The sequence below is a fragment of the Dermacentor andersoni genome, chromosome 1 (genome assembly GCF_023375885.2).
Source record: "Dermacentor andersoni chromosome 1, qqDerAnde1_hic_scaffold, whole genome shotgun sequence".
Classification (NCBI taxonomy): domain Eukaryota; kingdom Metazoa; phylum Arthropoda; class Arachnida; order Ixodida; family Ixodidae; genus Dermacentor; species Dermacentor andersoni.
In genome coordinates, this window is record NC_092814.1 from 31,360,222 (window position 1) to 31,375,124 (window position 14,903).

A 14,903-nucleotide genomic window follows, 5' to 3' on the forward strand; every position below is an offset into this window, starting at 1 on the left:
GCCAACGACAGCGCGCACCAAGCAAACCTGCAACACGATTGCCAACCCGCAAATCATGTGCCTTTCGCTGCAGCGGACTGTGAGTTCACGAAGCAAACATGCAACAGCTTCTGTGAAGACACGTTTCACTTTCGTGTTCTACCGATTCCTAGGAAAGAGGGGTCAACAATATTTTTTTTTTTTTTTTGTTTCTTTCATGCTGCTGCACAGGTGTGGCATATCTTTATCAGTGTATGTAGACTGCAGCATGAAGTTTGCAACATACTCAACGAACACTTGTGAGCCTGTCCCAGCCACTTTCATACCTGTGCCATGAAGTCTGTTCCTTTATGACATAAAGCGGTTGATAGCAGGCTGAAGCAGACAGTGCTTCACGTCTTCACAGTGGGCTTCACTTCTGGGCTCCTTCCTTTGTTTTTGTATTCTCTTTGAGGCCTGTTATAAATGTTGCCTGAATTAGTCAAACAACAGGGTCTAGTTATTAACTCTCGCATAGTGTCAAATCTCGATTTCAATTATTGATACTTGCCCCTGAAAAACTTGTTTTAAAGAAATGCCTTCGAACTGGTTTATATGGCGTGAATATGAAAATAATTTTGTGCACTTTCATAGAGTCTCCCTGTACACTACAGAAGGTAGACTTGCTTGCAGCCTCATGCTGCAACATGTTTTCTCATGTGCTAGCCACTTACCAGAATGCACCACTCTCCTGGGAATGAGCATCCTTATATAAGATTGCAATAAATGTAGGAAACAGTTGCATGGGAGCTATAGAGGCATAATCAAACCAGTTCCATGGTATGAGTGTGTTTCAGAGTACCCCTCGAACATAAAGACTGCATTTATTGGGGTTAGCACTGAGGTGCTGGGTGTTAGACGGCGGTGTTAAGCATTTTCCTGGCCACTTCAGCATCAGTGTCTCTCACAAAGGCTGACAAAGTGCCTGTGCAATGCACAAAGAGGGACCAAAATTGCTTTGTTGAATTGAGACAGATAATCCATAGTCTTTAGTGGAAGTGCTCAATGGGAAAATTTTACTGCAAACTTTCATTGAATGGAGCCAATATTTGACTTTCTTGCACAGGCATGTGGCAAAACATTTGTGTGAGAAGATATCACTCCTGTTTATGCACTCCTGATAAGTGTCATTGGTTGCAGGCTGCCTGTAATAGCCGCTGTAGTCGCATACTGCAATATTAACTTTGCTGTGGCTTGGATTGTGCAGGTGCAAGGGCACGTGAAACGCACCAAAATGCAGTTTGAGAAGCTGAAGCTGGACACACTACAGAAGGTGGACTTGCTTGCAGCCTCACGCTGCAACATGTTTTCTCATGTGCTAGCCACTTACCAGAATGCACTACTCTCCTTCTGGGAAAAAACCTCCTCCACTATGACCAATGTCGCTGAAAGCTTCAAAGGGTACCAGCACTATGACTTCATCGTTGTCAAGGTGTGTATGCCCATGGATCTTTCATGAAGGGGAGCAGACTTTCATTTTTTCAAGTGAGGTATCTGGACGTGCTAAAGCTTTTAAAAGGTCTAATACTTGCACTCTCAAATCTTGTGCAGCAGCTTACCATTGTCTTTGAAAAGTGTACAGTCAGTACATTCTACCAGTGCTCAGTGAAAGGGCTGAAACTTGCAAGATACCAAAGTAAATTTAGATGAAGCCAAGGCCCATGCAGTGAGCAATGAAATGAAAATAATAGGTAAATTGCTGAGCACTGTACATAATGGCAATTGTCCAGATTAGTTAATGCTTCTAGATAAGGTCTGCTTATGGAGGCAATGTCACACTTACATACTTGAGCTTATTAAGCTGTGAACTAAAAGGTTGTATTAATTGGCTCCTGCTTTCCCAAATTACTTGAAGTAAGTAGCGCAATAAGTAAAATCAGGTGGTGCTTACTAAGGGTCTTTGTGTAGTGCAATAGCATTGTGATAGTGATAGTGATGTCATTCACCACAGGAACTCCAAGAGCCAAGTAGAAAATTAGCTGAAGAAATGGGCAATGGCGAAGAAAAAGCAAGCAAAGAAGATGGTGACAAAGACAGGTAGGATTGTGAATATTTATGTTTTCCTTAGTGCAACTAACACACTTGTCAACCTCATATTTAAGTTACCTTGGTTAAGCTGTAGCAATTTGGAACGAATGCTTACAGTTTCAATCGAAAGCCCATGGAAGAAATCTTGATCAAAGTACAACATCTCTAATAATGTATTGTAATTGGTGGCGTTAAGTTGCTCAAAGCATGAATCTGAAGTGGTTGTTTTCTTTTGCAATTTTTATTTCAATTCGCATAGATGAAGCAGAAAATAACAATGAGCAAAAGAATTGGCATACTTGTGGTGTGGCTATCAGTAAACTGTCTTTATATTGAATGAAACACCTATTTAGCAAATCCATTAGTAGTTTGTAGATTAAAAAAATAAATATCTTTAACGTTGGCACAGCTCCTATATTTACAAATTCAGAGGACTTGTAAACAATAAAATGTGGACGTATCTATCAGTCAAGAAAATTTGAGGAATGATGTCGGCTAACAGTAACAAATACGAAATGGTTTTGCATGCATGTGTCTGCCATTTAACAAAATAAATTTTTACAAACTGGTATATGGCTTTTTTTTAGGCTTGTGTATAGTGTTGTATCTCACTCACCTACATGGTCCTGCTGTATGCCACCCCATATGCAATGCCTATGGGCGTTCAAGGTGGAATAAATGAAATGAAAGAGGTTGCCTGTTTGCCAAGTTGCAGCGCATATGCATAATCAAACAATATGAGCTTGCTAGGAGGATGAGGCCAAGTACGCATTAGTTAAAGGCACCCTGAAACGATTTTGACGATTTTGTACAAACATACCGAGTCGTTAGAGTAGGTCTTTCTGATCATTAATTGACGCATCTAAGTGCTCCGTGTGAAGCGTGTAATTTATTATAAAGTTTTAAAAATGTACATCGCTGCCGATCACAGCACACTGCTCGACGGAATTTTCAGCCGCCCCTACCCATATGACATAAATCACCCAATTGATGTCAGTAGGGCGAGCTATCCGATTGGCTACCCAGGGCACGTCATCGATAATTTTTCCACCTTTATGGTGAACAAATGATGTTCGTAATAGTTGGAGTATTAGTTAATTTGTTTCTATAAAAAGAAAGTAACAGAAATAGAATGCACAAGAACAGTTTCTCACTGCACTTAAGCACTTCCGGCACACAGTAAGCATCGTCTGCTTGTGTTACAATGTGGTCCATTTTGACTAGAGCTGTGCGGTCAGAGTCTTTTCGCGAGAACTATGATTCGACTTTGTTGTGTTGTGGACTGCAAACGCAGTGACTGGCAATATGTCAAGCTGCGACATCGTGTCCCTCTGCCAGGCAGCAGACGAGCGGACTGGCTGCAGTGCATCGGACTGCCACTATCCGATTGGTGGCAGGATTTGCGCATTTGCGGCCGTTACTTTACACCGGAAGATTACTAACGCAATAGCATTTCACGAGTCCGGCATTCGGGTAAACGCAAGCGCAAGGGAACAGGGCCTGGCCGTTTGATTGTGTCGTTTCAAGGGATGAGCAGAAGCGCAAATGTGAATGGTCTGCACGGTGCAGCCACCTGGTGGCACAGAGCTCAACCACACACAGTTGCAGTAACGAAATGTATTCTTCTTTGCAGCTGGTGTAAATTTTTCGCAGGGGTGTAATCGTTAACATGTTGTTTTTGTAAATGTTTAAAATGTTTTACACTTGGTTAGAGCAGTATTAGCTCTTTGTTTGGCTGGTTAAGCACTGCGCCAACATGTGCCTGGACCGTAAAGACCGATCAGGCAGCTCACGTACGTCTGCGCCAACGCTCCTTCATCGGCTTGAGTTTATACCTCCAGCCATCTGTCGATACGCCCAGCTTGCCTGTGGTTACCGGAATACCAGGCACGTTCGGCGCTGCGGCAGAATGCTCGCAACGCATGCTGCTTCGATAGCTCTCTCTTGGGGTCGACTGCTTGGCTAGCGGAGAGTTTCGAGAGGCTTCACACACTCGCTCCTGGAGAACCGGAAGTTGACGACACGACGTGCCATCATGACGCAGAGCCAGTGAAGGTGGAGCTTAGCCCCGATCACTCGGCGAACGAGTTGAGGAGAAAATGCATGACTATGGAGGAGGGTAACTGTAATCGTCTGTAGCTCTCTTAATAAGAGACGTTTCACACAAATTGTGGTGCAGTTGATTAACTTTAGCTGTACCCTACACGTCTACAAAATTTGTCCGAACCATTTCAAAGGCCCTTTAAGGCCAACAAATGTGTTTACCTTGATTGAGCACTTGGGGATGCTCTGAATTCTACTACCTCTCATGTTGATGGTTATAGATCAGAAATATGAAGGCAAAAAGGAAAGACAATATACCACAGCTGTTGGCTTGTAAATAGATGTTATTCAGCAGTTGCACAGAAATATATTTATGGCAGGCAGACCAAAATTAATGTAACAATACTGTCATGTATTAGGGACGGTGAAGAAAGCAGCAAAGCTGTGAATGACAACACTAGTGTTTTATTGGGTGAACCTGTGCCCTCAAATATAGGCTGCACTCAAAGAACAACAATAGCGACGAACCGCTCAGCGAACACAGTTGGTGATCGTCGAAAATCTGATCTGCCGCTCAAGCGCGTCGGCTTTTATACATGAGTCATCGAAGTTTCCAAAGTTATCGCTGGTGCCTGCGTGTCTTCCAGAAAGCACTACACAATTCGCATCGCATATGCAATCAGATTACACAGGCTTCGGTGACAACAGACAACGCAACATTCCAGTAAGTTCTGATCATGCAGGCGTATCTGGCACTGAGCAATAACTTTAAGTTATAAGTGGGTGAAATGAAGTCCCCAAGAAAAGGATAAGTAAGTACATGTGTCAATACTGCCAGGCAGTCATACATGAAAGCAAGGCAATATGAGCTTTTCAGTCTGCAAAGGCTATATAGGATTGGTAAATGTCACTGCGAAAGCCTGCCACTTTTTAAACAGCACATTCATTGTATGTTTCAGAGGTCTCCTAGGTGTTTAATGCTTGTTATAGAAGGCTTAGCTCATTGTTGGTACTTGCTCACAGCAATTTACAGCTAAAGTGAGGTCCATTTCACTCCATGTTTATGCTTCCTAGGGTGGTTGTCGATGCAACAATTGGTTTTTCCTTATGTAAACATTAGCATGCACTTAGGGAATAAGATAAACGGGACACTAGTATGCATGACAAATAGTTATTGTATGAAAAACACTGCACATTCCACCATGGTATCTTGCGTACCTATGTGCATGAAATCATGGGTGCGGATTTGAGCACTGGTTAGATATCGGTTAGATTTTCAGCTATTAATTTCCGAAATTTACAAAGTAATACATTGGCAGTCCAGTTACTTTTGTTCTTCAATCTATAAAACAGCATTTTGTTAAAAAAAGTGGAACGACAGTGCATTCTTTACCACAAATCTGATGGCGCTTTCTAGAAAATGGCGTCATTCGCAGAATTAGTTTCAAGTGGATATTCCTTGCAGTCTCACCAGCTAGTAAATTGCAGTATGTGCTGTAATGTAATTAGTTACAACCTTAATTAGTGATATTTTTTAATTAGCAGATTATGTTTTTCGATTTCTTGTGCAAGTAGTGTCTGAGTTTTTGACTAGACCAGCTATTTCTGCTATTCTCGTATTTGCGACAGACGGTTTTTAAAAATTGCTTAATGTCCTTGCAGAAACAAATGGTATAGTCAAAAGCACTTACAACAATCTACCGGTCATAATATAACCTGAGTTTAGTCATGCTACAAAGTTCAAACCCTATCTACTGAAATTACATTGAGATATATTTCAAACCACCGTACTGATACAATGGGCCGTGCATCCCCACTTACTATAAAAGAAAATGAGCATGTGTGGAATAAGCGCAAAGAATTTTTTTCAGCATCTTTAGAAAGGTATCAGTGGTTCGTCATTTATTTCTTGGTGTGCTTCCTTAGATGGGTAGAAAAGATAACGAGAAGGGGTGCAAAACACGATGGCATACACGTACACCAACTCACTCTCATGCACACGCAGGCTGCGCCATATCACTCTTGTTCTCCTTCATGTTAACATTAGTTTGATTACCACATCATTATTCTCGAAGCAAAATGGGTAACCAGATGCTAAGCCTTCTTCTGCAACTGTTTTGGTTGCACATTTGCTGTGTGTGGGCCACACCATTACATTGCCTATTAGAAGTGCAGGCTCTATACCGTGAAGTGTTTCCTTTCAGCAAAGGCGCTGGTGCTGTGGTCGCAGGCACCACACAAGTGGCATTACTTAGCTCAGTGGGCCACCTGGCCAAGCAAATGCATATCTGCGGGCATGTTCGCTGGAAAGTGCTCAAATACTGACACAAGGGTAGAAATGCTGCGCCAACTGTGCCATCCCGCTCCAAACCTTCGAGTTGCACCAGCCTGCTCCGAAATTCAAATTTTAAGTGAAGTAGTTAAATTTAATGAGATGTGCACGTTCACTGGTAACCACACATTCATTGCTGTGCATTGTTTAGCGTTTAGCCCTGCACTCCAAGCCTAGGCAGTCAGTCTCAGTTCCGGAGTGTGGGTGTTAGGTGGCACATTGTAACTCGGCCACTGGGAAATAAGGAGTGCATTACGTATGTATTATACGCTAGGTGGGGTGATGAAATTAGGAATTTGCAGGTGCAAATTGGAATCGGTTGGCACAAAACACAGGTAATTGGAGATCGCAGGGAGAGACCTTTGTCCTGCAGTGGACATAAAATTGACTGCTGCTGCTATTGATGAGGATGATTCACATTTTATGCAGACCAGCAAAAGAGGATTTAAAATGGTACTCTTTCCATGGGACAGCTGGGAAGAAAAGCCACACTGTCATTTGAGTGAAGATATTGTATTTGATCTATTCAGCATGCAGCATATCAGTTTAGTTATGCTTCTGCATTATAGTGTTTGCTTGTGCCCTGTTAGTAAGTCTGTGTCAAAGTATGGGCGAAGACTGTGTGTGTAATGTCCAAAAAATATTTCACCCATGCACCACGTCCAGTTGCCGATTTGACACTCTGGCATAACGGTGGACCTCCTGCTTGCTTTCGTGAAACTTCTCAGCTACAGATATCCAGTGGCAACATTGATCATCACTCAAATTTGGTTTGACATAATACTTCTGCGGAAACCCGCAAGGTGGAGAGAAGTAATTCGCAAGAAGAGAAGTAAGGGTGGATGTCTGATTTTCCCTTTATTAATCAAATTTGGTTTCCATCTACTACATTTTCTGTGTGACCACAAGTCAAATCAGACTTTTGCCACCACAGAACCGAAACCAGGGGTCCAATGTAGCAGTTTTAGTCATCGTTTTAGTCAACCTTAGCAACCAAATGCCAATCGCAAAAGGCTGGAGAAAACGCAAGTGGCAGAAACTGTGTATGCAGCAACAATGTTTATGGTGTGACTTGTGCAAGTCAAGTCTTGATTATTTAATAAAGCATCATACAATGGTCATAAAACATTGGTCGCCGTTGTAGTTTGTCTGTGGGACCTGTGGTGGGACCGCGAATAAGACTTAGCTTCTCCGAAAAGTTCGTCTGTGATTGTATGGCCCATGTTATTAAAAGGACACTAAAGGCAAATACTGAGGCAATGTGGACTGTTTAAATACCATTTCACAAACCTCGCAATGCCTGTTTCATGCCAATACTTAGTTAACAAGAAAATTGCACCCTTCAGGTGCAATTTACCTTTATCGCAATACCTTTGTCGCCCAAGGTGTCTACCAACTGGGAAAACCAGGAATTCTCAGGTATTTTGAGTAGTCTGAAGAAACTCAGGGAAAACTCAGGGAATTTGTGCCTCTATCAGGGAAAATTAGCTGTAATTTTATTGAAAGGGTTGAAAGTCGCGGTAATGCTGGCTCGAGTAGCAAACAGGAATCATAATGAATCGTCTTTGATGCCTTGTTGTCGGCTGGAGGAGTTGCCAGTGTACTGTCAACGACCGACTTTCCGGATGCCCGATAATTTGGATGGCTTCACGGCACCACCACGTACCCCATCGAGTCAATGCATCAGAATGTCTGAAATTACGGACGCAAGAACCCTTCGCCATCCGATTTTCCTGACTTTTTGCCGTTACCGCAGGTCTGAAACAGCATTAATCAAAGCCACCGCCGCTGCCATTTTGATTACCTCGCTGGCTCGAACCGGCGCTCTCGCACGCAGATCCGCTGGCAGCCGTAGCCACCACTGCGGCAACGCTAGACCTAGCTGCTTCGACGTTCGCTAATAAGCTTCTTGCCGTTGGGTGCCGTGTATTTAATTTAGAGAATTCACTGCTGTCAGCAATGGCACCGACTCAACCTTTGTGGTCCTTGCGATTGGCTTAGAAGCTTGAAAAGCACAGTGTGTTGCTGGTTTCCGAAAGTCAGCTTCGCCTCTGTACATAAATGTTACTTGGTGAAGCATATGCAAAAGTATTGCAGTGTAGCATAACAAGCATGGGAAGGGGCTATTGCCACGGGACCAGTATGTATTCCTTAATTAAACATGTGTGCACTCAGTATCTCTTGTCACAGTACGAGCACCGATATGCCTAATACGTGTACCGACAGGCCTTCAGACCGTTTTCGAATGTGCCTGTGGTGGTTTGAGCCCTTAAAGGCAGTAAATGACATGCATTTATTTTTTCCAACTGGCCGATTTTTCGGACGTTTTCGTGGCCCCTAGGGAGTTCGAAAAATCGGACGAGGACTGTGCAACTGACCAAGAAGATGCTTCAAATGGTCCATGGGGCGAACGAGTGGCAGAAGGAGGACCAGAACAGAAAGGACCTACGCATTGAGGAATGAATAGGAAAAGAAGCGTGCTGCCGCCGTTTTGAAGGAGCTTGAGCTCAAAAAACAAAGTGTTGGCTGATGCAGAGATGCAGATGTCCGTCATCCAAACAAAACTAAACTCTTTAAAGCACTGAAACACAACACTGAGGCATCGTGCGCGGGCTGAGAGTGTGCCAGGACAGTGGAAGACGAGCTGTTGAGAGAGACTCTCAATTGTGACAAAGTTTGGGCCTTATACCACTGAGCTTGCAATCAGTTGATAGAGATAGCTCATATTCGAAAATATTTGCTTCTGTATTCTCTTCTTTATTCGTATTTGAGAATGTCCGACTCAATTTGCAATTTTTTTCGAAGACATTTTATTTGATGTGTATTTTACTAACCCCTCCCTTCTATTCTCTTTTTGGATAAGATAAACACTACTCCTTGGTATTCAAATTGGATTAAGTCGTTTTTCTAAGTTTTTTTCATATGCTTACTAGAGAGTGACAGCCTCGGGCGATATGGTTTCAGCCCGTTTTGACATAAAACATATCTCAGCATCACTCAGGGAATTTTGCAAAGGCACTCAGGAACAACCTGGAAAACTCAGGGAATTTGTAAATGTCAACTTGGTAGACACCCTGCTGCCACCTAATGGGGGAGTAGTGACATTGCATACGCCATCACTGCCCTTTGCTGCCATTGGTGAGTAAAACTGCGCTCGACAGACGGTACTACATTTTTTGCCCAAAATGCAAATGCATGGCCATGGATAAACCGAGCCAAGATAGAGTGGTGGATTTGCCGCTGCAGATGCTTTTGGTCAACTGGCGTGGACCATTCGTGCATCCCGCGACATCACATGGAAGTGAAATTCTCTGCTACTTGCATTTTGTGCAAGTTTTGTGAGCCATCAAAACCAGCGCAGCACTACGCGATAACGAAACTCCTAAGACGCAAAAGTGTGGGCAGCGCTGAAGGTAGAAAGCAAAACCCTTCGACCACTCGCATCGTCATCAAGAGTAACATCAATGAGTTCTTTTGTCTAAAAATGAAATAGAACTGGATAAGTAGCATTTTCTTTCATCTTATAATGCAATACAATGGTCTCCTTATTACGAGTGGTTGAGTACAAGTCACAGAATTTAAATGTGGAGTGCATTCGTCATTGGGCAAGTACTTTAATGTCCCGGGGGAGTCTCTAATCGTGTCAGAAACAATTTCTCAATTACTGAGCCTCTGTTTGCAATAATATTGATGCCTTAGAGATTCTCGAGCACCAGTCTATCAATTTAGTTTTGACTTGATATTTGCCTTTCATGCCCCTTTAAGTGTGTGCATGCTCTGAAAGCCAGTGAACCTTTAGAGTGCAGCTCTTAGGTGGCCGTTCCTGCGTTGAGTGTCGGCATACCTCGGCGTATCCATGCGAACAAGCACAGCGAAGGATGAAAGAGTGAACACTGAGCGCAGTAGGGGATGAAAAACGGCAATAGCGAAGAGAGCGCGAGGAGGAAAGCAGAGAAGGAGGGTGCAGTGGAACCAGGAGACGGAAAGTGGAGGAGAAGGATGGTATTGTGAAGGCGTGAGAAGAAAAGTGTAGTGCCATGCAAGATATGTTCTGCAGCGACGATAGCTACGGGATGCCGTAAGAGTAGCATGCTTTATCTGTTCACCGATGATGCCATCGATAAGCCATGCGGCAAGTGTGACCACTGGTACCATATATGGAAATAAAGTGCTACATGAGTGGAGGTTTGTGTGCAGCAGCTGCTGTGAATCGTGGCCACGCATCGTCCACACGCTGCCTCTCGCGATCTCCCGATTAGCAAGCAGTCGCCCCACACTTCACTCCATTTGCAAAGTGCCGCAGAAGACAGATTGTCCACACCAGCCAATACATATATCATGAAAGGAAAACACTAAAAGAGCTGTGCTCAAATTTCGCAATAGGAAGTGTCGTAATCGTCGGTGAATTTTCCTCCCATACATCTTTGTCAAAAAATAGTTTTTCCCTCTGCAAGGGATGTGAAAAACTGGCAAACATGCAGTGAAAGTAACTTCAGATTTATTCTGTGATAGTTTAATACGGACTGTCCCAAAAAAATGTCACCAAGAATAAAAAGAAAATAATGTTCTTTTCTCTCTCTCTTCTTTTTTTGACAGCTTTATGCAATAGGCATGCACTCTGTATCGATGGGTGTTGTTCATGCTATGCTATCAGACAGCTTTCTGTGGGGATGAAATGAAAGCTATGCAGGCAAAATATTAACCGGTTAAGAGCATTCCTGAAAATACAGGAATGCAGCAAAATAAAGCAAAATACACCCCTGGGTGTAAAATTTTATTTATTTTTCAGCCTATATCTTCACGTGTGGGCAAAAGCGAAAGTGTCACATGTAGAAGCTACGCTGATTCTGCACCTGTTCCTAAAAACCAAAATTGGTGTCAATTGCTGCTGGAATACTTGGTATAGTAACACACATGCAGACGCTCCACCCCCATAGCTTTCCCTTTATTGCCCTTGAAAGTGAGTATAGTGATGGGAATATTTTTAATTGTGCACAAATAGTTATTTAAGTGTAATTAGCGAACTTTTATTAACCTGCTTTATCAATATGGTGTCAATGCAATAGTTATGAAAGATTTTGAGAAACGACCGAGGACAGCTTTTAAAGCAGCCTACATTCACCTACAACCTACATGCATTTATGGCAACAAAGAAATGTTGTGAAATTATTTTTTAATGCACTGTCACAGTATGTTTGCACACTTGTGATTGCAGCAGTCTCAAATGTAAGCCTCATCAACAACGGTCCTAGTTCACCACACTGGGAACAAGCGGCATGTTCTTTCTCTAACGTGTCAGTGCATATCTTTGCTGCTTATCAAACACAAAGCTGTGGTTCGAATTGTATGTGAGATGTGCAGCATACTAAATGTCAAGGTATGTGTATCATGTGGTTTTTAAAGCTTGTTTTGTTTTTTGTTTTGTTTTGTTGAATTACCCTCACTTTTCTGTGTCGGGAATGTGTGTTTTTAGTCTCTTTCATTGGCCAAGCCCAAAGATACTGCTGTCTAAAATTGTAGGCTGATCTCAACGGTAGTGCTGTGTAAAACCGTTAGCATAGGTATGTGCAATCTAAAATGTGGGTCAACACTGGTGGTACTGATAGTGCGAGTGGTACCGATGGTATTGGTAGCGGTGGTACCAGTGCTCTTGGTACTGGTAGCAAGGAGAGAATTGTTGCATTCTTCCCTAGTAACAGTTAGCATTTTGAGATGCTGTCGTTGAGACGCTGAGCTTCTGGTTGAAGACGCAGGCATGGTTATTTTAGATACTGTGGGCCTCTCAGAGTGAATTATAATGTGTTGTTCATACATCCCATTCTCATCCGCAACTTGCTCAGGAAGACATTCTCTTTCATCGATGTCAACTGGAGGTTGAATGTTTTCCAACTTTAAATTTTCGCAGGCTCTTTCTTTCTTTTTCTGTTTTGTGAGAAATAAAGGTTGCTTAAAATCTTTCGTTACCACGCCTATTCAAATCAGTCACCGGTGATCGATGCTTTAGATCACCGATTTCTTCATGTTGTAGCCATTTCTTACCCACTTAAGGCCATCCAGTAGTTATTACAGGCACTGCACTTGTAGAATCAGTTTAACTTTTCCGCTCTGGCGATGTTATGATTTTTGACGGACCTTTTTGCAAACTAATAATGTGCGTATGTTGTAGTGAAAGGGGGCGTGGCTGTCACCCTCTGCCGTGCTTGAGAAAAAAGCATGCTGCTCATGATTACGTCGCACTAGCATCAAAGTTTTGTACTCAAATGACTCCCAGTAAATCAAGAATTAAGTTATATCTCCAGCTTTGCCGTCCAACTGTGCTGAGCGGTGATAATTAACCTAAAATGGCGCCAGCTATTCACTAGTGAGCTTTGGTTTCGAGTCCGAGTTGTTTATTCCACCAAAGTGCATTTCTGAAGGTCCGCCGTGCATCCAACATGTGGACCTAGTATTTTCAACCAGTCTCCTCGCTTTTCTTGTAAAATTGACGCAAAGGGTGCTGCCAGTGTCACTGCGCAGTTATCGAAAATCGCTCTCGTGGCATCGTCCCGCGTGGCTGCATCGCGAGAAAAGTGCCGCACTCGAAATTATGCTGCACCCGCACTTGAATTTAGTGGTGAGGACTCGAGTTATGATTCCGAAGATGACCGCAAAGCAAATTCAATCTCTGGCAGCGACGATGTTTTGAGTCAACCTGGGACATCCATAGTGGTTCACTGGCGAGTTTCCTTTACAGCCGTGAGCGGTCTCCTTCCTTGTGCACGCTTATCTGCTGATCTTTTTGCACGACCTGAGAGCACTGATTATCATCAGGGCGCATATTTCGCTTGGTCATAATGTGCTGCCATCGGCTGCAAAGAAGCTTCCGTTCACACACCCATAGCACATCTCAGCCCAGCACTACAGAGTAGTGCAAGACAGTTTACAACGGCATGGGATTTCTTTCTACTCTTCTTCTCTGCAGAGGTGATAAAGACAATATGCAAAAGTGCAACCAGGTATGCTTGGATACGTAATTCTGTAGTTGACCAGCTACGCTGAAAGTGATTGGTCCTGGAAAGAGGTGCATGACTCCAGACGAACTGGTGAAGTATGTTCCTTGGACTTCTCATCGGACTATCCCCAGAAGATGCCGAAGAGGTGGAACTGCAAATTGTGTTAGGAGGACCACAAAGTTTAACAAAAACCAGTGTGGAGTTCACCTATGCTTCACAAAATCCAGGAACTGCTTTACAGCATAGCATTTCATTTCATTTTTATTCCTTAAAGACCCCGTAACGGGGTATTACATAAGGGGTGAACTGAAGCATGAGCGATGAACTGGTCTTAGTTTCTTTTTTGTACCCAAAGAACGGCGGTGTACTGAGTATTTATTTTTTCAGACACTATTCCTGGGTTATTTATCTTTGAAATGTATGTTCTGAATTTCCTTTGACATAAATTTTTTTGTAGATATCATGTTTTTCTATTGTTGTTTTTATCAACTAGCAGCAAAAATGGCGCTTTCTGAAATTTTAATGTTTTACCTAATACATTTTTTTGTTTGGCAACTTATGTTTTTGGAAAGAGCATTTCATTATGTGCTATATGCTGTGCCGCAGTGTGTGCTGGAATATTGTTTGCAGTGGTAAATAATTTTTTTCCGAGCCTATGAAAAACGACCATTTTCTCATGGTAACGAAAGGCTGTTATCGATAATTTCTTGACATAATCATAACATTTGCATTGACACATTATTGATTAAGTTAATAATTTTTTCTAATTAAACCTAAATATTGTTTACTTATTTCTGCAGAAGAAAATACTTAAGACCAGCATGAACACACGCCAACATAGAGTGAGTGCAGTTCTCGTAAAGCAATCTCTTATTTTTTATTTCTTGGCCACATTTGGCACAGCTAGTATGTAACATAACACTGTTCTGCAGAGTCAGAAAAAGAGCACCTTTTTTAATCTACCTTTGTTTCAGTCATGTTGAGATTTATGAAGCTGCTCTGAAACGCAAAAATTCTCCTCCAAAACGGGCAATCGCTGGTCCAAATTTGCTGCTCCCAGAGTTGGTCCGAACAACAGTTGGCAACTTCTACCCCTGCCAATGTGTTGCAACGTCGTGGAAAATGCCTCAGGGTTTGAAAATAACAGGCACCTTCAGTCCATGTGCCGTCAATGCCACATAAGATAATACCTGTTCCCCTCCATGATGTTAGTACTTGGGATCTGTCAAAGCTGAGGGCCAGCATGGGAGAGCATTGATTGCAACATAGTACTAGTTTGCCATGGCTCTTCTTTTTTTAGCGTGGCTGCTGCTTTTGTGAAAAGTTGCGCTGAGTAAATAGCTGTGGGCATAGACATTGCATTTTCTGTGAGATATGAGAACATTGGTAGAAACAAATATTTACCGGCCTTATTTGAATAAATAGAACTAATTTGGTAACCATATGAGCAAAAGATGCCAGCAGTATAGAGAATATAAGGTAACCATTTC

General features: G+C 42.6%; 1 protein-coding gene across 4 annotated transcripts in view; it reads left to right on the top strand.

The window, feature by feature from the left end:
- ICA69 (islet cell autoantigen 1-like protein) overlaps positions 1 to 14,903 on the top strand; it is a 78,450-nt gene that overhangs the window by 30,927 nt on the left and 32,620 nt on the right. For all 4 annotated transcript variants that reach the window (XM_050190953.3, XM_050190955.2, XM_050190952.3 and 1 more), the window contains 2 exons: positions 1,226 to 1,450; positions 1,970 to 2,055. In XM_050190953.3, the coding sequence (XP_050046910.1) occupies positions 1,226 to 1,450; positions 1,970 to 2,055 (311 nt within the window). The remainder of the gene's footprint in view (positions 1 to 1,225; positions 1,451 to 1,969; positions 2,056 to 14,903) is intronic.